Source organism: Falco cherrug, chromosome 6 (genome assembly GCF_023634085.1).
Source record: "Falco cherrug isolate bFalChe1 chromosome 6, bFalChe1.pri, whole genome shotgun sequence".
Classification (NCBI taxonomy): domain Eukaryota; kingdom Metazoa; phylum Chordata; class Aves; order Falconiformes; family Falconidae; genus Falco; species Falco cherrug.
Genome location: NC_073702.1, coordinates 48,794,258 through 48,817,381, shown reverse-complemented (window position 1 = coordinate 48,817,381; position 23,124 = coordinate 48,794,258). Strand labels below are relative to the sequence as shown.

General features: G+C 40.6%; 1 protein-coding gene across 1 annotated transcript in view; it reads right to left on the bottom strand.

The window, feature by feature from the left end:
* ARID1B (AT-rich interaction domain 1B) overlaps window positions 1-23,124 on the bottom strand; it is a 336,635-nt gene that overhangs the window by 3,950 nt on the left and 309,561 nt on the right. Inside the window, 7 exon segments of the mRNA XM_055714492.1 lie at window positions 1,151-1,281; window positions 2,138-2,927; window positions 6,166-6,262; window positions 8,940-9,090; window positions 10,732-10,904; window positions 12,233-12,371; window positions 20,958-21,162. Coding sequence (XP_055570467.1) covers window positions 1,151-1,281; window positions 2,138-2,927; window positions 6,166-6,262; window positions 8,940-9,090; window positions 10,732-10,904; window positions 12,233-12,371; window positions 20,958-21,162 — 1,686 coding nt within the window.

Sequence of the window (23,124 nt, the reverse complement as noted above, 5' to 3'; positions counted from 1 at the left end):
AAGAGCAGGAATTATCAGCCATCATATGGAGTCCTGACTGCCATTGGAAATAAGAGTCCGAGGCAAAAATAACAAAAAATATGTATATTTAAAATAAGCCTGGTGTTCTGTGCAACTTGCACAGGGTGCATTAATGCAATTTCTAACAGAATTCAGAGATTCACCTCGCTTAACTTCAAACACCTGCAACAGTTACACACCCAGCCTAGTTGTCTAGATTCCTTTTATAATCAATGGTCTTTTACAGGCCATTCCTAGGGTATGATTCATCTGACCTATTTTAGATATCTGCTTCAGGATGAGATGAATCATGCTATAGATATCCACAGTTCTAAAGTTAGGTGGGATGAAATGTACCATTTGTGCCTGTATTTTAAAAAAAGGTCATTATATTTAAAAAAATATGAGTTATGCTATTAGTAACCAAGGAATGAATGGAGCAGAGAAACTGAATATTTAATTTGTACAAATTTGAGATGATGTGCATTATCAGCATGCCATCTATTACTACCACCTAACAGGCCAATGATTAGAGCAGGGCTGAAAAATGCTGGGAAGTACTGAGGCAAGAACACACTGTTACATTTCGTGTTACTTGCACCCCGTGGACAGACAGTGGATTTTAGCCTTAAAATTGTCAATCTGGTAATTCTGTGCAAACTTAATTTACTGGAAGAAGAAACCAAACAGAAAATAAGCAATTAAAAACCATCCCACAGCCTAGTGTAGAACTACTGAAAAAGATGAGTAGTCACCAAAAGAGCCTCAAATCAGTTTAAATACAGTTTTGCAAAGCCTTTTACGAAAACACAAGTTAAGCAAGATGACTAAGATACTGCTGTTTTCTGGGACTGTATTTGTACTATCATGAGTGTGTATTTACACATTAGTCCTCTACCAGTGCTAAAATTCTTATATTCCTACATGCTCCCTTCTACAAGAGAGACCCTCCTTTCAGGCTTATTTCCCCTATTCAACCTAAAGCTCTCTCCTGTTGCTCACTGTTACCGATCATGACCAAGGGACATTTTGCAATATTCCAATTTATGGTAATTATAATAAATTTTAAAGGACTTCAGAATTTTTGTAGCTATCTTATTTCAGTTTTGCTTCCTTGGAAAGTTGAGAAGTATACTGCTTTCCCACCTACCTGAGAGAGGTTGAAAGTAGCGACAGTGCTGTCATCATACAGAAGAATATTAATAGTGTCTAGCGCCCAGGTACTTTCAGCCAAAAGACCAGATTTAAGAGACATCATCACTCTCCAGGCCTCAGGAGTTACTGGAGAAAGAAGGAGACACAAAACAGTATTAGTGCATCCTCAGAGACCGTTCATGAGTTCTGAAATATTAAACTGTGATATTCTGAGGATGCAGAATTTAAATGAAATTGTTACTGAAACAGCGGTTAAGACCCTGCTTTCACCACTTAGTCCTGTTCAGTTTTTCTGTAACTGCTGCTCAGCCTTAATACTGGAGAACATCTTAACAGGACCATTCTTCCCAACTTTGAAGCCAAAATAAAGGTACAAAGTTAGAGAAGTTGACTAAACCAAATAATCAGTAAATAAAGGTAGAATACTCTGTCAGGAGTGTGGGAACTTGAAGTATGGGAACTCGAATGTATGAAATGTAACAGGACTTCAAGATAAGAAGATACTTGGGAAAGAACAGGGGGAGAAACAAACATGACAAATAATAGGGAATAAATAAATGGGCCATTCAGGTGAGGCAGAGACTATAACTACACAGCAGAACAGCATGAGCTTCCATGGAACATGAACACAGAAAGCTTTCTCAGCTAAATATTGTATTGGTGATTTAACAGATGTTCTGTAGGACCTTTAAACACATACACATACCATTTGGAAATCTGAGACAAGCTTCATTCTTAATGCACTTCTGGAGACCGGAGGTCTCCATATAAAATATTGCTTTAATTTCATGTCAGATTGTCTGGGATGAGTTTTACCCATCATCCTCACTGATGCATATGTTATTACATTTTTATTGAAGACCATCACATTATAGTTATCAAAGTTAACTGTCACAATAGTCTTAAAACATAAAAGAAAATAAAAATCGAAGTCCCTATCTCACAACCTATTTCAGTATTTGTCTTCTGTTTTGATGCTTACCAATATCTTTTGAGGTAATCTTTCGTCTTGGTTTTAAGACTGGTTGGGATGCTTCTACAGAGCCTGGAGGGAAGGTAATTTCTCGCCTAATCGGTGGTGGTTGGGGTGGAGGTCCTGTGACCTGTGACACTGGAACTGTGGGTATAACCTTTTGCATCTTCATGGAGGGTAGGAAAGGAGACTTGCTTGGAGACATACGGTTTTCCAAAGAGCGCTGGAAGGATGCTGGACTTGGAGCTCTAGAGATGTGGTTTGGCATAGAGGGTGGCGTCTGGTAGGATGACTGAGGAGGTCTAGTGATAGGCTGCATGGAAGCTGAGGATGACATATAAGAAGGCTGACGTTGGTTGACGTGAGAAGGCCACTGACTCTCGTGGTTTATCCTCTGGTCAGGTACCATCATATCATCAGTGCGATTCATCCCTGGATATGGTGGGGCCTGTGCAGGGCCTCCTGGACCTTGTCTGTTCTGGTAAGGGTAAGGCATATCATTTCGTGTTGGCCACATGTTCTGCTGAGGACCTTCACTGGAGGATGATGACTGCATGGGGCCACCAATCATCTGGGGAGGTATTCCATGCTGCTGCATTTGTCCTGGGCCCTGCATCCTCTCCCTGTTATACGGATATGGATACTGTCCCTGCATGGGCCTCCTGTCAGGCCCTGTGTAAGCGTTGCTGTACTGGTTATACATTTCCTGTTGCTGGTTGCCATACTGCATGTTATACATATCCCCTTCATGGCGTTTGGCTGGAGGCCCATACATGCCATCCATGTGCCGCTTATAGTTCTGAAAAAAAATTTTGGAAAGAAGATGCATCACTTTTACTCCATACACAATACAAATATATTGGCTGGAAGCTCATTTGAAAAGCTGAAAGCACTTAGCTCTAGAGGGACCGTGCTGATTCCAGAGTCAGGCACGCAGTGCTATGGTTAGGCTTGATTCAGTGCTTTCTTTTTAAGCCTGTTTTGCTGTGCTTATAACTTAATATTAAAAGGAAACTTACCCTTGGGCTAAATTTTCTTATGCTTGGTCTCATTTTCTCCCTTTCCCTTTCCTATCTGTCAGATTAAATTCCACTGGTCATTTCAAACATGCACGAAAAGGCAACAGTCCTGACCAACTAAAATACTTTCGCTTCTTTTTCATGCTTAGTCTACTAAGAAGAAAAATATTTTAAAAATTCAAAACCACTCAGTGAATATTTTAAAGTGACAGGCACTGAATAAACTCTTAAAATAACAAGATATGCTACAAGCATACGTGTCTGAAACACTGGATCTTATGACAAGGCATAGGCCTACACACAGTAAATTTATTAGTATGAGAAAACATGCTGTTGCATTTGCTACTCTGTGTAATTCCCAGGACCACGGTCCTGTTTGGGCAACCATCCCTCTTCCAAAATCATCCTAATCACATTTAATTTACTGTGAGATTATTACAGCAAATGGTCACATCCAAACGTTCTGTTCTAGTTTATGCAGGTTCTTACCCTGCTGATCAGTAATGAATTAAGCAATGTAACTAACAGCTGCCACCTATGGTTTATTCTCTCTTTGTTTCTCACTCTCTCAAGTGGGGGATGTGTGAGGTAAGCTGTTTCACCTTGGGGGAAGTTTAGCTGTTTTTAAATCATACAAGCTTGTATGTATTTACGTTTAAGATGGCAGAACAAAAAAAGACATGTTGCAGTTTAAGAGGTAAGGTTTGCAGTGGCCCTTAGTTCCTGTGGGAGTTTGTTTCACAGTTCAAACCACACTGAGTGCTCTGAAGCAAAAAATGTGAATTAAATGGGTGATTTTTGAATATATGATCTATGATAAACTCAAAGTTATGGCTCCCCCAGAAACTGTAGCTCAGCCACGCTGCACAATGTATACTAATGTACCAGAGTTAAGATCAGACAAAATTCTGTATGTATTCAATATGGGTCAGTTAAAACAGCTCTGGGATTCATAAACTCGTCTTCCAACTTTGGTGCGCATAAAACCACAACTACTGTATTGCATGAAAGTATTTTTTTTTAAACTTGCTATAGAGCTGTCTGGCTATCTGAGAAATACCTATTTTCAGCCTTATATAAACTACTTGCTGTAGGCAAATTCCACTCTTGGGACCAATTTTTATGTTAAGAACTGACTTGGCAGTTGCCACACCTAAAAACGTGGTGTTTGTTTTGCCACAGTGACTCAGAGCGCTTAAAGTAGACACTTGGGAATGAAGCATGTGCCTTTGTAAAAGTAGTTCATCGCTCTTGTGTATGTAGTGGCAACATGCCTAATAGTACCCAATGCTGAGGGACAGTGATGCACCTGAACTCCCCCTCCTGTGTTCAGCAAGAGACTGAGGCTGCACGATGTGTGTCTCTCTCCACCAGGGATATGGGATTCTGAGACCTCACAGAAGACAAAACGACACCAACACAGGTGACCTGCTGCAAAATAGCTCTTAGGGAATAAGCATTTCTACGGGAATTGAAAAACCCAGCTCGACGTGCTTCATTAGCCCCAGGAGGTCATGCTCCAAGCGCCTCCTTCCCAGGTCATTCCCTACAGCCTTCAGGCTGTAGATGTAGCTTTGAAAGGGCCATTTTTCACGTTCTTCCTGTACCACTATAGAGTGAAATGTAGGAAATTGAAAATAAACTAGTGGTAACCTAATCCCTAGCTAAATGAAGAAGTGGAATCCTCTGAGAGGGAGAAGCTGAGGCCAGCCGGGATCCTTGCCCTTCATTCTTCACTGATTTTTTGCATTAATGCATTTTGCATTCAAGAATCATTGTACAAAGCATATAAACAGCACTAAGGACAGGGCCAAGTATATTTTTCCGAATTCTAGCTGTCCCCTTGCTTAAATGAACATGTCGTTAACATATTCCCTGCACACATTCGCATGGAATATAACAAACTGTTCTGCTATGTATATTTGCAATTTCCCCACTAAATCACCTAGACTGCTAGCATATGCATAAGGAACAATGGATCAGTTTTTTGACTATGCTATTTTAGGGATGTTATGAACTAAAGAGATAAGCAAGAAATTCTGAAATTGAAATTTATATACATTTTCAGTACAGTCCATCCTAAGATTGCCTCTTTAAGGTTCCTCTCCGCTCCCTGAATTTCCTACTAAAACTCTATCCCAAACTGAAAAGGACTACCTGAAATTGGCTGCAAAGTAGCTTACATTTTAATTTTTATATTATAATGAAATGCTTTCTGTTTTGGAAGCTAACTTCAATTACTGCATGACTAGAAATGAACTGATAACACGCAAGATGAAACTGATCCTCCTGAAGTCAGTGGAGTTTTGCTATTGACTTAAAAGAGGGGATTTTGCCCACAAGGTATTAATGATACACCTAACAAAAAATATTAATAATTAATATAATTTGTATTTTCAAAGTTATTACACAGTTCGGGAGACTGGAACGTACCAATGTTTAAACTATTTTTAACACTAATAATGTTCCCTCTCATGTATTTGTACCCTATTATTACTAGCGATAACATGTGGGGACTATGCCATCTGATCTGTATTAAAGATAGGTATCTCATATGAGCCATCAAAGCATTCTGAATAATTGAGAGTGCTGCATGTTCTACTTTGTTCCGGTTTTCTGCTGGGTTCACTTGGCTGCATGACATTAAGTTAAGGCCTCTCAACCTGCCAGCCAAGCAGCTTTCCCATTTGCTTCCGGAATTGAGGCTGCATCACTTTACTAGCCTGCGAATTATACTTTCCTAGTCTGCTGGTTATTAACTTGGGACAATCACTTGATACACATCCAAAGCCACAGGACATCTGTTAAAATTTACACTCTTCCAGTGTAATGAATGCATTTTCCTATAGCTGCACATACACTGCTTATTCATATGGACTGTGATTTTGACCAGAACTACAGGGCCCCTCTGTGCCAAAAGACAACTATTGTATAAACACATTTTTGAATGTATACAGAATTTTGGGTTGACATTTATTGAACAAATGTTATGAATATAGCCATTTTCCTCTTTCCTACCTGCTGCTGTGGATACATTCCAGGCTGATGTCCTCCATATGGTGGCTGTCCTGAGGGAGGTCCTTGTCCTGGATACTGCTGCCCATACGGTTCATGCCTAAAACAAAGCATTCAAATCAACACTTAGAGCTGCTGCAATTTCCAAGCCACTAGGAAAAGCAAAGTACTCTGATGATCTTGCACCTTGAAGATATTTGCCATTTGGAAACAAGGTGAAGGTACAATGCGGTATGGTCCTGAGCCAGATGTAGTAAGCTCTGCTGGAGCTGGTAGTGGAAGGAAGGAGATAAAGCAGATAGAAGAAAGGAGGAGCAGTGAAGATGCAAAAGAGAGATTTAGAGGTAGCACTCAGGAACGGGAATAGGGTATGGTCAGCAAAGATGTAAGAAAGGCAGCTGCAGCCACTGGGAACTCATCTTAGGTAGAAAAGTATCTGATGTACAGCTCAAAGCCTGCAAGTCAGAATTCTTGTGTTTTATCAAGTTAGTCTCCAAGCAAGCCACTTTCTGGATTATTAAAGAATATTATCAATAGTTAACTGCTAATTTCAAGTGAAATTGTGATTTTAGTCTGACGATAAGTGACAGAAAGCGAGTACAAATTTCATTACAATATGTAACATTTAAATACATCATCACTGAGTAAAACCAGAACTCATGATTTTGGTAATGTTCATGTCATTTTTGATTAAAGCTACATAATGAAGCATACAAAAAGGAGGCAGTTATGTTGCACTGGGAAACTTACCTGTGGCCTTTAAGACCTTTGAGGAGCACTATAGTGCAACTGCAATATTTTTAGCACATCTGAATGAAATTTAGGTTGCTGAAATGGAGTACTTGGAAAGTGTTAAGACTGATAAATAAGTAACACTGTATTTCGGACCAAATAATTCCTCTCTGTATGCTACCAGTTAGAACACATCTACAGCTGAAGTATAATTATGGAAGTAATATATCAGGGAGAGTCAGAGAAACAGAGGACTGGGGAATCTGACACATTAAAAGAACTAATGGGACCCAGTTTTTCCAAAAGCATAGAAAACTCACATTTTTTGAGTTGACCAGACTGAAAGTAATAGCTGTTCAGTATCTCCTAAAATTATGATGCGGATGGAGAGTAATTACCTAATGCCAGTTAAAAGAACAATGTAACTGATAGGAATTGTCTACGGTTGTCTGAGATGGTTCATGCAATAAGATAAAACTGAGCGAAGGTACATGTATGTTATACATAAGGGAACACTTCCTAAATGTTTAATTTGTTAGTCACAGGATAACCACGAGCCAGGTGGAGCTCTGAAAGCTTCAGAACTGGTGTCACTTAATGCTGCTCTGGAGAACTTGGGCCTATAAAATGTGTTCTAGTTCAGTATTGGCAGGGAGATACACAAGGAAGGACATATACTCCACTTCTAACATCTCTGATTCTACAGCTACAAAAAATCAACTGATTCACCCAAGCCTCCGCCCCTCCCTCTGGCCCCCCTCAAGAAACTGAACCAGCAGTAAAAGCCTAAATAAGAACAGACGAAACAGAAGTAGCACACCAAGAGGCCACGTATTCTGTCTATGTGCTCTCACAGAGGCTGCTAGCACTCGTTAGCAGGTTATTGTAGATATTACAAACAGAGAAATCAGTGTTCACCTTTGCTGGCCAGGGTAACGATTAGGAGAGTACATGCTTGGGTCACTGTTTGAAGGCACCATGTTGCTTTGACCAGGTGGTCCCATACTGCCTTCAGGACCCAGCCCATGATCCGACCTAAAAAATGACAAAGGAAACCTCATTCTGTAAAAAGCACTTATTCTCCAAAATTGCCAACAAAATAAAACAAAACACACCCCTTAAAGAAAACATTCTCTTGACTTATCACCTTCCACTGGAACCCTTAACTCTCGCTGACTCCCTAGCAATGTGACCTATTGAACACCATGATTATACTTGTGTTGCTTTACTCACCTACTGCTTCAAACTACTGACTGAAAACTACTCCGCTGTTACACTAAAAGACCCACACCGCACAACTTTGGCTAGGCTACCATCAGGAAACGAAACCTGAAGCTAAAGTACACAGCCTAATGAAAATAAAAGTAGGAATACAGCCATAGCTGCAAAACCTACCAGAATACTTAATATAATGCAAACATTCTCAAACCATTCTGCTTGCTATATACTAATGCTTAGACATCAGTGATTTCACTGATTATTTTTTTTGTCCCAAAGCCTTTCCTGGGATAAACAAAAGAGGACCCAATTTTTTTTGTGTGTACTTCACTGAAAGACAAACTTACGAGGATCCTGATGGACACACTGCAAGACTGGTGCCCCTACAGCTCAGACAACAGAATCCAGATTCTCCAAAGGCAATTCACTAACAGACCACAAACCGGACATGTTTAGGCTATGCATTTTGTTTTTGATGAAAAGCCCACCAACAACTAACTGCTCAGGTGAAAACATGGCCAGCAGACTAACTCAGGTGCTACTTTATGCCATCGCAGCCCAGCCCAGCCCAGCCCAAGGCAGCTGTCAGACACCCACGTGCTGATCTGCTGCAGCCTGAGTGACTTCTAAGGTGCGACAATTCCTCATTATTGATTTCTGTGAAGAGCTAGACTCAGTTATTACCAGTGGTTTGACTCCCAGTTACTAACATGCTGTAGGAAATGTAGGCTGCTACATTCTCTGCAAGGTGCAACGGGAAAATGAGAAGGGGAGAGACAGCATAATTTTCACTAATGGGCTTTGCTTTTTCATGAAGATTGACTCACCTCCTGTCATAGCCACTTCCATAAGAGAACTGCTGTCGCTGGCTCATGCTCATGTTGGACATTGCTCCAGATGGACTCTGGTTATACATATCTTGTATTCCACTGTTAGGCATTTGTCCAGGGGTCATGAAAGGCTCATTGCTTCCAGGCACTGCAACAATAAGGGAAATCAAATATATTATTCTGGGTGTTTGAAGATATCTTTCTATTAAATGATGTATTTTAAAATAACGTTCAGATCCCTAACACTGCCAAGGAGAGTTAGCTGGTGTCTGACAAGCTCTCAAGGGTCTGATGAAAACACATGAAGCAGCACCACTACCAAGATGATGGTTATATTAAGGAGCTGCAAGCGAGGAAAGTAATCTCATCCTATGGAACTGAGCTCATCAGGCACCAGGCAGTTTCTTTCCTGTAGTCCTCATAGCTGAGGATGAACTCACTCTTGTTCTTTTCACCCCAAACAATGCTAAATATGAATGCAAATGTAAACCTTACAAAACAGATGAAAGCAAATCTCCTAGTTTGGATTACAAGGCTGTCAGAATCAGGCTCTTTTTTTCCCCATAAAGCCCTCATACATACATGTATACTGTAATTTAGTTATCGAAAGGATACTGTGTCTCAATGTAGCTTCTCGAACAGGATGGGCGTATTACTGGATATAAATCCCCAAGCAAACAGAGGGAGATAGTCTATGCTTTAGTCCCTCACAGTAGACACTGAACAGAGACATTTCTGTTTTGACAGGATACATACGTGAAACATACAACAAAGTGTAATAAACCCACTTAATCTCACATGGGTATAAAACCTAAAGTGACTCTAAGGCAGAGAGGGTTTTCCCTTCCTCCAACTGTGTTATGCTAGTGTCCACAGCCCAGGCAAAAGGATTTAAAAGGAAGGTTTAAAACAAAATCACATCAGATTAGCCACATCTTTTAAAGCATCTCCCCACTTCATCACCTATCTATCATCCCTGATTTCTGGACATTTTCTTCCTATTCCTTCCTTTTGCTCCCTTTTAGTTTCCACTTCTTAAATTTCACCTCCTCCATCTGCTCTTCTCTTTGCAGCCATTGTGAGCCCTGCTTGTCTTTTTTCCTCCCACTTTCCTATATATGAGGCACACAAGATTGATTCATTTTAAGCACACTTTACAAATCTGCTTTTACATCCACAAAACCATCTGTAGGTTAAGTGCCAAAAAGGACAAGTCAGGGTTGACATGAATTTTCATTTTTGCTTTCTAAAAATAAACTGACTTTGAGTGTGTTTATCACCTTTTGTCAGGGGCTGTCCCATTGAGAAAAAATTAGCTTTCCTATTCTGAAAAACAGGTAAACTGAGACAGAGAGCGTTAGGAGACTTGCTCAGTGCTGCACAGTGAAAATTCAGTTCAGCCCCATTACAACCAGGCATGTTGCTTTTCACTACTTCACATTCTTAACACTGAAGTCCAGCATCTGATTTGCAGAGTAACTAACCACCTTCAAGAAACATAGGGCGCTGCACAAAATCTAACCCTATGAATTGATGCCATTTCCTGAAATGTATTCCTACAAGCATTTTTAGGATACTGTCAAGTCTAAAATAAACAGTGTGACTTTGAGAGGGGAAAATATGACCAGCCCAGAATGAAACACAATTGTATTACAACTCTCTTCTTGCTACAAGGATACCATTTTACCAATGGTAAAATCACCAAAGTTTAAAAGCTCATTCTGATGACTAGAACCTCTGGATTACATAGAAGTAGGGAAGAATGCTTAAGCTCCCACAAAGAAAATACCTTTTCTCATTCCACCGAAAGGATCTTTATTCGGCTCATATGGCATCCTTCCCATCATATCTGGCATGTTTATTCCCTGCTGGTATGGTGCATTTGGCGTCATGGAGTTTCGCTTTGGGAATGCTGAATCACTTACATCGGAAAAGGGATCATGCACACTAACTGCGCTGTTTCTAGCAGATGAGAAAAAGGAGGCATTAACATCATCACGTAGTCATAAGAATTATGAAAACAGACTGGACTATAATACACCTAGCCCATGATGCTGTGGCAGTGATCAGTGCAAGATACATCCGAGGAAGATGCAAGAAATTTTCACAATGGACAATCATTTAAAAAATCTTCCCATTTTTTTCCTCACGCTTATCTGGCTACTTACCTTAAAGATCAGCGTTTCTAATCTAATTCAACTGTGTGTGTTCCTATTACTCATATAGAAGTCTAAACCTCTCTGAAATTTCACTAAGCTGTTTGCCTCACCACCCCAAGGCAGTGAGCTCCACAGATCATACGCTGTGTCAGAATTACTTTCTATCACTTTCATATTTATTACCTTACAAATTTACCAAGCACCCCATTGCACTCCTACTAGAGGAAAGACTAAACAGCAACACTTGATTTACCTCCCAAATAACATTTACTCTTAGGGAGAGGCACTAACCTTTATGACTGCAGCCAGCTTTATTCTAAAGCCCTTAAAAATTCGGCTTGGAAAATGGAGTTTCCCTGATAACTATCAGATTTATTCTTAATGAAAAAGATTTTTTTTTACATAGTGAATGAAAACTCATTCTGAGTTAAAGATGATTTTAAAAGGTTCTTGTTATCCTTTCTGCAGTATTACAGAGGGAGAAAAAAAGAACCTAATTATGTAAAGGTTGGGGTGACTCTGTACATAGTTCAGAGCTCAGATACTTTCCTGCCAAAGTCAACAAGAGCTTTTTTTGCTGGACCTCAGTGGGCTAAGGACCTTTAACAAATGGCAAGGCGCCTCCACTTCAGATTAAGCCAGTCTGTGTGACTTACAGGACACAGAACTGAAAAAGATCTCGTGGTCCGTCCAGTTGTATCCTCTGTTATCCCAACCACTGTTACTATATAAGCTTTTCATAATTTGAACTTAAGTGACACCTTAAAACCACACATTCCTCCTTCCTGAGCATGAATGGCTGGACCTGTATACCAGAGGAGTACAGGGTAGGCTGTGGTTCTAAGCTGATGGCTGGGTTCCACCTTCCTCCCCACTCTTCATATATGCGCATGACCGCCTTGGCACTGGTGCTTGTCTGATCCTTCTCTGGTGTTTAAAAAACTAATGCAGCTCCTACTCCTTCCTCCCTTTCCCTCTCTCCCCCCCAAAAAGAAATAATTTTCTGCTGCTTTTAAGACTCTGACTGGTTCACCAAAGAATCAGATGAGTGCCTGAGCAGTTGGAAAAGACTGGCTTAAACTGTTGCAGAATTACAGCTAACAAAAAAATGAAGCAAAGCTCTTTTCATACCTGCCACCCTGCATAGGTGTCATCTGTCCATGAGGTGTTGATGCTGGTGTTGGGGGCTTCAAATCGCCTGGCACTTCTGTCATGGAATTACTACCAGTAGACTGTGGAGTCTGTGGGCCTTGCAAGGAACCAGAATTAGCTGGGAAAATAAAGAAAAAGGAAGTATTATAAGGTAGCAGCCGAATTCCTGTGGAAATAATAATCAAGGAGAGAAACTGGTTCTTTCTCCCATAAGCCTGCTTATACCATGCATCTCAGTACTTTGTAACTTCTCCAAAATCCTCTGAGATCAGGATATGCTGTGCCGTAATAGCCATCATCTTTCCTAGAACCATGAATTTAATCTGCTGCCTGAAGCAACAGGAACAGAAATCATCTAGATGAAGGATCATTTAAATCAGAGGTCAGAGATACAAAGTTAACTGTCTGTAGTTCACGACCCAGTAAATGAAGGTTGTTCTTTGGCAGAGCTTCTATATATAATCACGACCACAACACATATGTTTATAAGGCAAATTTAAGCCAGAAGCTTTCCCTCACAAATTTTAACTGTTATATTAATACAAATTCATAATTTCATTTACCACTAAAGGCAGACATTTCCATGGCGAAACAGAGCAGATGATTAGTGGCACACTGCAACCTTATGCCATCTTTGAGACAACATAGCACAGGATTGTATTTAAGAAATGCAAAAGGCAATCTGGGATAAAAAGGAAGTGATCACTGAAAGCATAATGTGAACAGGAGACTATAAATAACACTCATAATAAAATTATGAAAATAGCAGTGGACAGCTTAACAAAAAGTAGTTAGGGTCATGGTAAAGTACATGTAACAAGACCAGGTCAATTCTGCAAAGCAGCTGTTTCATCTGCAAAAATGTCTGTGTTGAGATCTCGGAAAGCAATAGAATACCTGCACTACTGTCCTCCTTGACCATGGTCATGACAACAAGTGTAGAAAAGTGTATACTGTTCCATTCCAATAAGACTGACAAGTAATAAGGTCATTACATGAATACATCGTACAAGATAATGATAAAATACATCTAGACCAACCTTTTAGACACTGAAGTTACTATTTTCATATGACTACTGAGGAGAAACACGGCCCTACCCCAAAGATCTGACATAGTAGTTTTCTAATTTAGAAGGTGGTAAATGGGAATTAGTAACAACATCTAAGCCTTGGATCTGACTGGCCTTGCAGCAGAAATTCTGCTTGAGGAGAACTTGTAGGACTCAAATCTTTAGATGCAATTGGGGGAAAAAATTATCAACAGAAAGAATTCACAAATCTAATAAGACTCGGAAAGACATGGCTCTGGCTTGAGAGGTCCTTCTTTTTTATGAACTGTCATGTAAGCATTTTATAATGCCTGACTACATTCAGCAACCAATTAACAAAACTTTATAAATTACTGTTAGAGGGAAAATTGGAACAAGCAATATGAGCTTTTCTTCTGTGTGTGAAAGAGAGAGTGGTTTATAATTGACTCAGAATCCTGGAACACTCATCATCTTGACAGGCAGAGCTTGTTTTTAACTGAAGAACACCTTTTTTATATGTGTTTAATTTATATCTGTAACACATGTTCCACTATCTGGAAATCAGTCTCAGTGGCAAGTGCATATGTAAAATCCACATTGCGCAGATCACATTGTTCTTGTCCTCAGCTTTCTGAGCCATGTTTGGATTACACTCACAGAGCAACAAGGTTCAAGAAAAAGTAAGAAAAGCTCTCTGATTGCATTAATACAGTAACAACATTTGCAACAACTAATGCTACAGTTGACTGAAGGCTTTGGTACTATAATAAAACAAATCCATATGATAAGAAAAAAAAATAAATCATCATATTCACATAAAATGAACCCTCTCTATATATGACTCCTGAGTGAGCCAGGATCATTTTCCTGCCCTTGAGCTTTAAACACAATTCTAGATTACTTCTGAAAAGCTTGAAAGCATTTCTGAGTTAAGCCACACATTGTCACACACCATCTTGTTATATTAGAACCATGTAAGTGAACATCTTAGTGTACCCATATACTTACCGTAAATATGATATTGCCTAACCCTGCATATTTCTCTTATGGTGGGCCATTAAGCCGCGATTAGGTTCTTCCCTATCCTACCTGAGCAAGAACTTAAGCCATATCTAAAGTAAACCTAAAGAAAACAAGCAAAATATTTTTTCAGTATTTATGGGCTGCATGAATACATAATCTTTATATTATGAATAACAATGTGTTTTATATAATCTTCTTATATAAGGAAAGGTTTAAAAGCAAAAAGATATCCAACTGAGAAGCTACAAGATAAATTTCTATCTGCTCAGTGGTGGTTGTAAGGTTGGTTATTTCCGCCCCCAGCCCCCCCCCCCCCCCCCCCCATTTTAAATAACTGGTTATAAACAGCTGAAAAAATGGAAGGCAAATGCTATCATGAGAAGTGCAAAATTTCTGAATACTGCTTTGTTAATACATTTTGCTCTTGACCACTATTGGATCTGGGACACTTCTACAGAACAGGGAACTGCAAGTGTTTCAGTCTCTTGATTATGTGGTCATCAGCTACCAAGAAGAGTCCAAGCGACCTACAAGCAACTGCAAAGATAATTATTTCTATGTCATACACTCACAGGCCACGGAATAGTTCATCTGTATTTTACTAACAGCATCAATGCAAATAGCACATTACTTCACAAAGAGTAAGGTAAGCATATACCCTTAACGGTAACTGTTTGTAGAGCAGGTACAATTTTTTAAGCAACTTAACTTCCTCTTGTAGGATGTGATTTTCAGTACTTTTGCCAATTTCCCTCAAGATGATTTTATTTTGGAAATTTTAAGCTGTAACTGGCTGGCTTTTTCTAAAAATATGCCTTCGAAAATATATGGTCCTCCTCTGTTGTATTTTTCTGTCAGTCTTCCAAGCCAAGTATACATTTGGTCACCTTTTTCGTACACAGTACCAGCAGTCCCTTCATTGTCTGAAGAACAGACTTGGCCGTAATGCTGGGGATGTGCCTGTTACAAAGAAAGTACTCTTGCTGTTCCAGTGTTGATTCTGATTTGGTTAAATTTGTAAAAATACCTGTTTATATGTATAGATTATTAGCTTGCTATATATTCACTGCTTGGTTTTCTGAAAGGATCTTTCTAAAAGCATCTGAAGTTTGTACTTATTTCAGGCTGCAGGTGAGCAGGACTCTCACTGTAATTCAGCTCCTGGGTTGATCTGGGCAGTCTTGAATGTGGAGCTGAGCATGAGAACCTATAGCCAGGAAACCACCCTGCACAAGCTCTCATGGTTAACAACTGGAGGTTGGCAAGCAAAGGCAGGGCAATAGGGTTTCTGACCATCAACAGAAAAGGAGAATAGGAGAATGTCAAGGGGACTGCAAATCTGCAAAGGAGACACAGATGCTGCTGAGATCAAATTAGAATATGAAAAGTCTGAAGTTGCATGGACACGATATTAGACAACAGGGAAGGCCAACAAAGCAAAGCCCAGAAATGCAGCTAATGAGAGTTAAACTACGAGGAAAGTACCGTAAGGGGCTGGATAAAGAGACAAAAACAGTGGAAGAGTCCAGTACTGGGCAAATGAGTGAAAATTTGCACAAGAGGTTCTTAGATGTGTGTTCCTTTTCTCAGAGAGTCTGTTTAGAGGTGCTGATTTCCAGCTGTGCAGAACACGTAGGGCAACTGATGAGGTCATATAAAGGGCTATACATGGCCAAACTTAGAAAAACTGGCACCTAGAAATAGCAGATAATCGTGTTATAAATTTTTTGGTAGCCCGGTTCCTCTTCTGTAGAATGGGAATCATCTTACTTTCCCTCTCAGATGGGTATTGCGAAGGCTGATTAATGCTTTTTAAAGCCCTCAAATACAGTTGTAGTGAAGATGAGAGAAAACAAGGAATACATTTTTAACTCTGTTTGAAAACTGTGGCACAAGTAAGGGCTGTGTACTGAAAAGTGAGGATAACACAAAATACCAAATAGCTCCGTACTCACTGGTCGCTGTTTATTCTATGCACTGAATGATACAGACATGTCATGGAAAAAAATTCAATGTGACTGTATAATTAAGAGTGTATTGAACTGTATATGCACAAGGAAACATAATTAAGTTTGCAAAGATTATATTTCACTTCTGGCATTTCCTAACTTTTGAACATTTGACTTTGCATCAAAGCAATGTACTTCAAACGGTTCTTTAATACAGCATGTGCACACAGGTGCCTGTCTGCACATACGTTAAATACAAACTAGTTATGTTCTCTCACACATACACTGCTATCAGCAATATTTTCTAGTTGAAGAACATAAAAACAACCCTCTTCCCTGTATGAAAGCACAACATCCCTTTTCCATGTTTCACCTTAGATTTGATTTGCTAGCTGCTCTCTCAATTTTTTACATCTATCCTTGCAGGGTTTTTATTATGGTGGTAGATGTTTGATTTTGATTGTGGGCATCCTGAAATAGAAGCTGTATCTTTTGAAGTTCTTCATAAGCTTCAGTATTAAAGAACTAAGAAGGAAGACAAACAACGTTCTTTTAGAATAGGTAATCTCTGCTTACATGATCCTGCAGCTGACTTGGGGATGTGTCCAGGAAAAAACCTGTGTGTACATAGCTACTGAATTCTTCATCTCGCATCTACATCTCAGCAACACTTGTCTTTCAAGTGTCATAACAGATTTGTAAGAATATGCTTTTAACAATAGAAAATCCATCCAAAATGAAATAAAATCAACATCTTTGTCAGTAAGAAGGTGAGGTCCTATAAACTCTTCCACAGTTCACTCAACAGCATGCACTATTCTTGGCAGCATGGAATTAGAGCTCTGGCGTGGCTTTTTCCTTGCAAAGCCTGCATGGCAGTAAGTATGCTTTCAGGAAAAGACCCTTTACCTACCAGAACAGAAATATGCAGTTAAGAAAAAAAATATCTTTCTCTTGCCAGCATTTTTTTTTCCTTCAGGGAAGAAAAAAAACCACCAACCCCAAGCAAAGAAGAATGCAACCTCTTGAAACTCCATTAATACGAGGCCTGACCTGCTCTCTAGGATATCCCTACCTTTTGCCAGAAGCTACAAATGTATACTCTAAAGTAAACAATGGAAAGGTTACTGAAGGTTAAGTACATTCACATACTTCAGAGTGAACAGCCAGCCCCCACGCTGGGAAGATAATTTACACAGCACGAACCTGGTGCCCCAGTTAGTCCAGGCTAGGGGCTGCTGGCTGCGGCAGGCCCCCCCTGGGCGGGCACGGGGGGCACCTCTGTCCGTCCCCCCATCCACCCCTCTCGACCCCTTGCCCATCCATCTTCTGTGGGGATTCCCTGGCCGGCCTCATGACACGCTCCATGACATCACCTGCCTGCTAATAATAGCACTTCAGTCAGCCACCCGCCAGCAGAGACGGATGGGTTTGGTTACAGATGCACTCACTGAATGGCTGTGTCGTGTGGTGCTGTGCCGTGTCCCCCCGCCCTGCCTTCCCCCTCCCCAAGTCTTGTTTCTCTGCTGCCAAGGAAACGCAGGGAACACACTCTTGGCTCGCTCTCGCTCCTTTTCCAACGCAGGCATACAATTTTACAGGTTGGCTGTAATGAAATCTCCGCTGACATCAGGGCCAGCTGCTGAGTGTTACTCGGGAGCATCTTTGGCTGTACCACTGTGGCCAGTGTGTTCATTCAGTATAGGATAAACACTCAGTCTGTAATTTTGAGAGTCAGGTGTACATAACCGCTTACTGCAGCTAAGCATTTACAGTGCCAGAGTACAGCAAGAAAAAAGAACTCCTTCATGCTGATGCTCTTTTGAAATTTGTTCTCTGGCACCCATTAGTGCTTAGCATAATGGCCCCCAAAATTCTTCTCAGTTTAGAATTTGCCACATAGATTTGTGCGTATTTTGGTCGAAACTATCAAACATGCATGACAGGAAGAGTGTTTTGTCTTTGCAGCCACTTCGAGAAAACATTAGAGTCCTAGAAGGATGCTTATGAAGACCTACAACGCCTCTCTCTCTCTCTAAAGGATTTTATATGCAGCAAAAGAGTGGCCAACAGCTGACATGGACCTGGGCACCTTATGAAGATCAGCTGATTTTTAAACTCTCATAGCATCAGCTGGTTAGAACTGGGCAAAACACAACACCCTGCCCTCTGAGGCAAGTCTCCCTGCTTTTTTATCAGAATTAACTTCAGCCCCAATACTGTAACTAGTTCTCTGTAAATCGATTTGGCTTCAACGTGGCTCTGCCTACACTGAGCTAACTGCACAACAGAGGCTAATGGTTAAAGCAAGGACCTTTGGAAGCCACTCTTTCTTTTTGTATGGGGCTCCTGTTCCCTCTGAATGCCAAAGAGTAACAGATTATCTAAAGTACATCTACATCTCTGCTGCTTTTGTGCAGTTAAAATGTTAATGTTGGTATATACTAAAGGAAAAGGAGCAAGAAAAAAAGCTGGCTATTAAAGAGAACAGGCTTGTACTCTGCAGCATCTATACCTCAGCGGGATTTCATGTACTAAAGCTGATACACACTGCGAAAGCCTTTCTCCACACAGAAGTGCAGTTCCATTCAGTAACACGAGCTCTTTTCTCGCCAACAAAACAAACCTTGAGATCTTTGCTTGCTTCCCCCTCTTCTAGTCTCTATGTCCTGCTGTGTTTTTATTTTAGAAAAATAGTTTCAGTTCTCGTCATAGACAGCTTGCTAGAATGTTATGATAAATTTAAACTTGGACTTTGTCATTTTCATCTGTAGCACCATGATGCAAAAGGACCCTGTAAAAGTGGTATGCCTGACACTTCTTTTGTTTCAGGTTTGCATATTTAAATAATGGTTCTTCATCCCAAAATGCATCCAATTTATAGTGATCATTCCCAAACCAAATACTGAGAGCAGTGTTGGAGAGAGAGGGGTAAGGGAGGAGAGAGCAAAACAAAAACCCCAAAATACTCCTGCATTTTTAGTACTGCTGTTTAGTTTTAGAAACAGATGAACTCTCTTCACCCTCCTTAACAAGCCTAACAGTTTCAGCTCCCCTTACCTGCCTTCTCAGGAAGTGACAGGCACATCCAACATCTTTTTTTTTTTGCCGCAGCGCACATTCACAACACTCTGTACTCGTTTCAGACAGATAAACATTTGGACTATAGGCTTCACTTCTAGTACCAAGTGTTTTCCTGCATCTTCTAAATTTGCATTGCAAGTAACCTAGTTATTTTCTCTGTTAAATAATCAGCACTGGGGTACCTGACAGCCCTAAGTGTTAACAAGGTGGAGGAAATTTAAGTTATTACACAGAGAGACGTACCTAGGAAGATCTTAACCAAACACTCCCCCAAATCCTTACACTGAATACATCAGGCTGAGAAAGGTTTACACCTCATTACTGTTATCTTTCTCTGTACTGACGAAGCACTATCATAAGAAATGATCTTGTAAAGGCCAGAACTGTATTATGTAATTATAAAGGTCGTTGCAATTTTCTAGTATCCATGATGGGATACTGGAGCCACACAGCCTACAAACCGCCTGCAGAGCCTGCTGGGTCCCTGACTTGCCACTTCCCATTTTCAGTCAGTGAACTGCACTAACAGAAATTAAGTTATTTAATACTTTCCTAAAATTGCCTTCTAATGGAGGAAACTGCTGTAAACATTCCAGGAATGATATTCTCTTGGCAATAACAGAAGATGATCTGCCTAACAGTAATTGCGAAGGTAGTTCACAATTTTGTCAAATTATTTTGTTGGTCAGAAAAGCCCAATAATCAGCAAATCAAAGGATTTTTTTCTTCTTCCATGGGTAGTCCAGAAGTCAACATCATACACCAGTACTACACTTCTTCCTATTTACTTGAAATATTTCTACTTAAGAAATTTCCTGGCTTGAATATCAATAATTACTATCAAGTCTTGAGAGTCTTAGGTTAAATGAATTTAGAAAGAAAACAGTACAGTTTCAAACACCACACCGTACGTGCAAAAAGAACAGCCAAAATAGAGCAATTCCAGTTCCAGTTTTTCAGATGGGAAGATAAAGACAGCGATGCTAATGACTTATCTGACATACAGGATTAGCAACAAAAGAACACAAAGCGTGCCTCCAAACTACGAGGTCTGGCGGTGGGGATACACCATACTCTCTCCATCTGCCACACATTCAACACGGGCTGTATCAGAGCAGTCATCTGAGACCCACTGATCAGTCCAGCATCTGCCATCCTGACTCCAACCGAAGCTTCACTGACCAGCAGTTCTGTAGAAAATGCAGCTTCAGAGTCACAGCAAGGGAAGTGCAAGTACCAGAAGCTGATCTTTAGACAAATGGACGCTCCTTTTAGTACTGGCTGCCTCCTGTCTTACAGTGCGTGCACATCTGTGCAGAATGCTGTTCTTTCTACCTTGACGTTGTAAATCTGAATATTAAGGGTATGCTGGCGCGCACGTCTTCACATCTTAGAGTGAGCAATGACAAACTAGACACATGACTGCGGGTGGCCCTTCGGAGGTAAATCAGATTTGACTCAGGAGCTAGCTCCAACTTTGAAAAGAAGATGCCAACAACGTATTTATCCCTGTCGTTTTTCCAGCATTAGCAAGACATGCTGCTAAATATATAAACTGCAACCTAGAATCTTTCGCATTCAAAAAATAGTGTAAGAGGCTGCAGATTTTTGACTTACCAGGAGATGGCGGCTGAATCTTAGGTTGTTTCTTAGTATCTCCAGTGCTGAAGACTTCTGGAGGGGGCTCCTCCCCTCGCTCAATCTTGCACTCGAAGGCAAACAGGTACTGAATGTATTGTTTTTTCAGGGAGCTGGCTGCGCTGCTCGAAGTGCCAACGTTCAAGGTAGTTGCCAGCTCACGCCACTTCTTGTTTTTATTAACCTAGCAAAATAAACGGCAGAATCATTGGTTTGCAGCAACATGGTTTAAGTCAGGAGACGAAAAAGCAAAAAAAAGCAAAAAAAAAGCAGAACTAATGCCTTAGTTTACTTTTTTTATTTTCCTCTTTTAACTAATGCTCATTACTCCCACACGCAGTAATGCATAGACGGCATTTACAGTTATAAAACCATTAAGGAACCTGCTGATAGCTACATAAAAAGCTTTGCTTGTGGAGAGTCTTCTGCACGGTTCATCTTTTAAATGCCTTGCGCTCTTCCCAGGGCCTATGCTCTTCAGTTAGCAATCCATCTCCAAGCACATTCACGCTTATTCTCCCCCTCTCTGACACCCACCCACACCCACCCTATTCTAACTAAAAAGCATCTTCTAAAAACTAATTTAGAAAGCAGTAACACTGCTAGTCTGCAATTTAAGTATTTGAGCACTGATATGAAAAATAAATTTTTCTCCAAAATAGCCACCAGCTGTCAAATAGTTCAGTCTGTAATTCCTGGTTCAAGTCCTTTCACTTTAGGGCATCTTGCAGGGACAGATCAATGATCCTTTGGCAAGGTGAGAGGCAGAGTGAAGCAAGGACCCTTAATTAATTAAGGCAGACTTCAAACACACAGGGCTAGTCCAGCAACACTCTGTATTACAGTGCTGACTGCACAGCTCTGCTGTGAGTCTTCTTTGCAGTGTAAGGCTGAGAATATTGAAATACTCTGTTCGTGAGTTCCTCAAACACAGCTGATCGGTAATAACAGCAAAGTTAATCTGTCATCCTGGACGACGCCACTGGTTTGCTCAGCAGTACTGCTCACAGCAGCCAGGTTTTTTGCTGTAATACCTGATGCCCCAAAGTTCATTCAACCAGTTGTGCAACTGCTAGGGAGGGGAGGCAGCACCGAAATAAATGGGCTTTACACATCCGAGCATCTCAGCTTTTGTTGGGGAAGAATCCTGATTTCATGATGACTGCTACTTGCCCTGAGGCCTGAGATTTGAATGACTCCAATTTAACTTGTATAGCTACGAAGGTTATCATTAGCCACACCGTCTCGAAGCCTGCGTGCCGGCAAAGGAAACATTTCTTCATTTTTCTCAGTGTTTAGTAACACCTAACTGCTGTCAGTCAGAAAAGATCTTTTGAGGATAGCATTAACAGCAAGCAGGTTGGCATGGCTATGCTAAGTGTTTATAATTCTCTGGTACATCCTGCAAGAACCCAGGAGTTGAAGGAGATGAGATTTTCATAAACTGCCCCTTGTTGAGGCTTGAAATCCAGTTACACAGCCCTTTGTGCCTACTGACTTACAGCTAAGTGGTGCGTAAAGAACACATTGCATAATGCAAACAGAAACATTCATGCCTAAATGCCCAGTATATTGGCATTTAAAAGCAGACTGCCAACAGCTGGTCTGTTCATGTTGGGACCCCATCAATTGCAACTATTAAGACAGGGAATATGCACCAATGCTGCACAGCTTCACTCCCTGTCACTCTCCAGGCAGAATCATGAGATGTGGAGGACAGCACTTGCAGCCACAGCTTTTTAGGAGAGCATCACACAGATACGTTTAAATAAAGCGCAGCAAGCAAGGCTCTCCACCTCTCTATACCCCCAAACAGATAAACACAGTGATCATTCATGTGGGCACACCAGCAAAAACAGGAGCCTGTCAATTTTTACCAGTACTCAAGCACATGCATTTGGAACTGGAGCTCTTTCAAATATCAGTCTCAGTGAACAGCATCTATTCTTTGGCAATGCATAATGTCTGTCAGTGCAAGTCAGCACTGAGTGTCCCAAAATAAAACAGATTTCCATAATAAGCGAACATGAATGACTTTCTACAATATCTCATCCGCCTCCCACCTTGCTTAATTTTTGATGCTAAAAGTCATACTATGGGCACAATCACACTGTATGAGGCAGAGCAGCCGCACGATACGATTTAC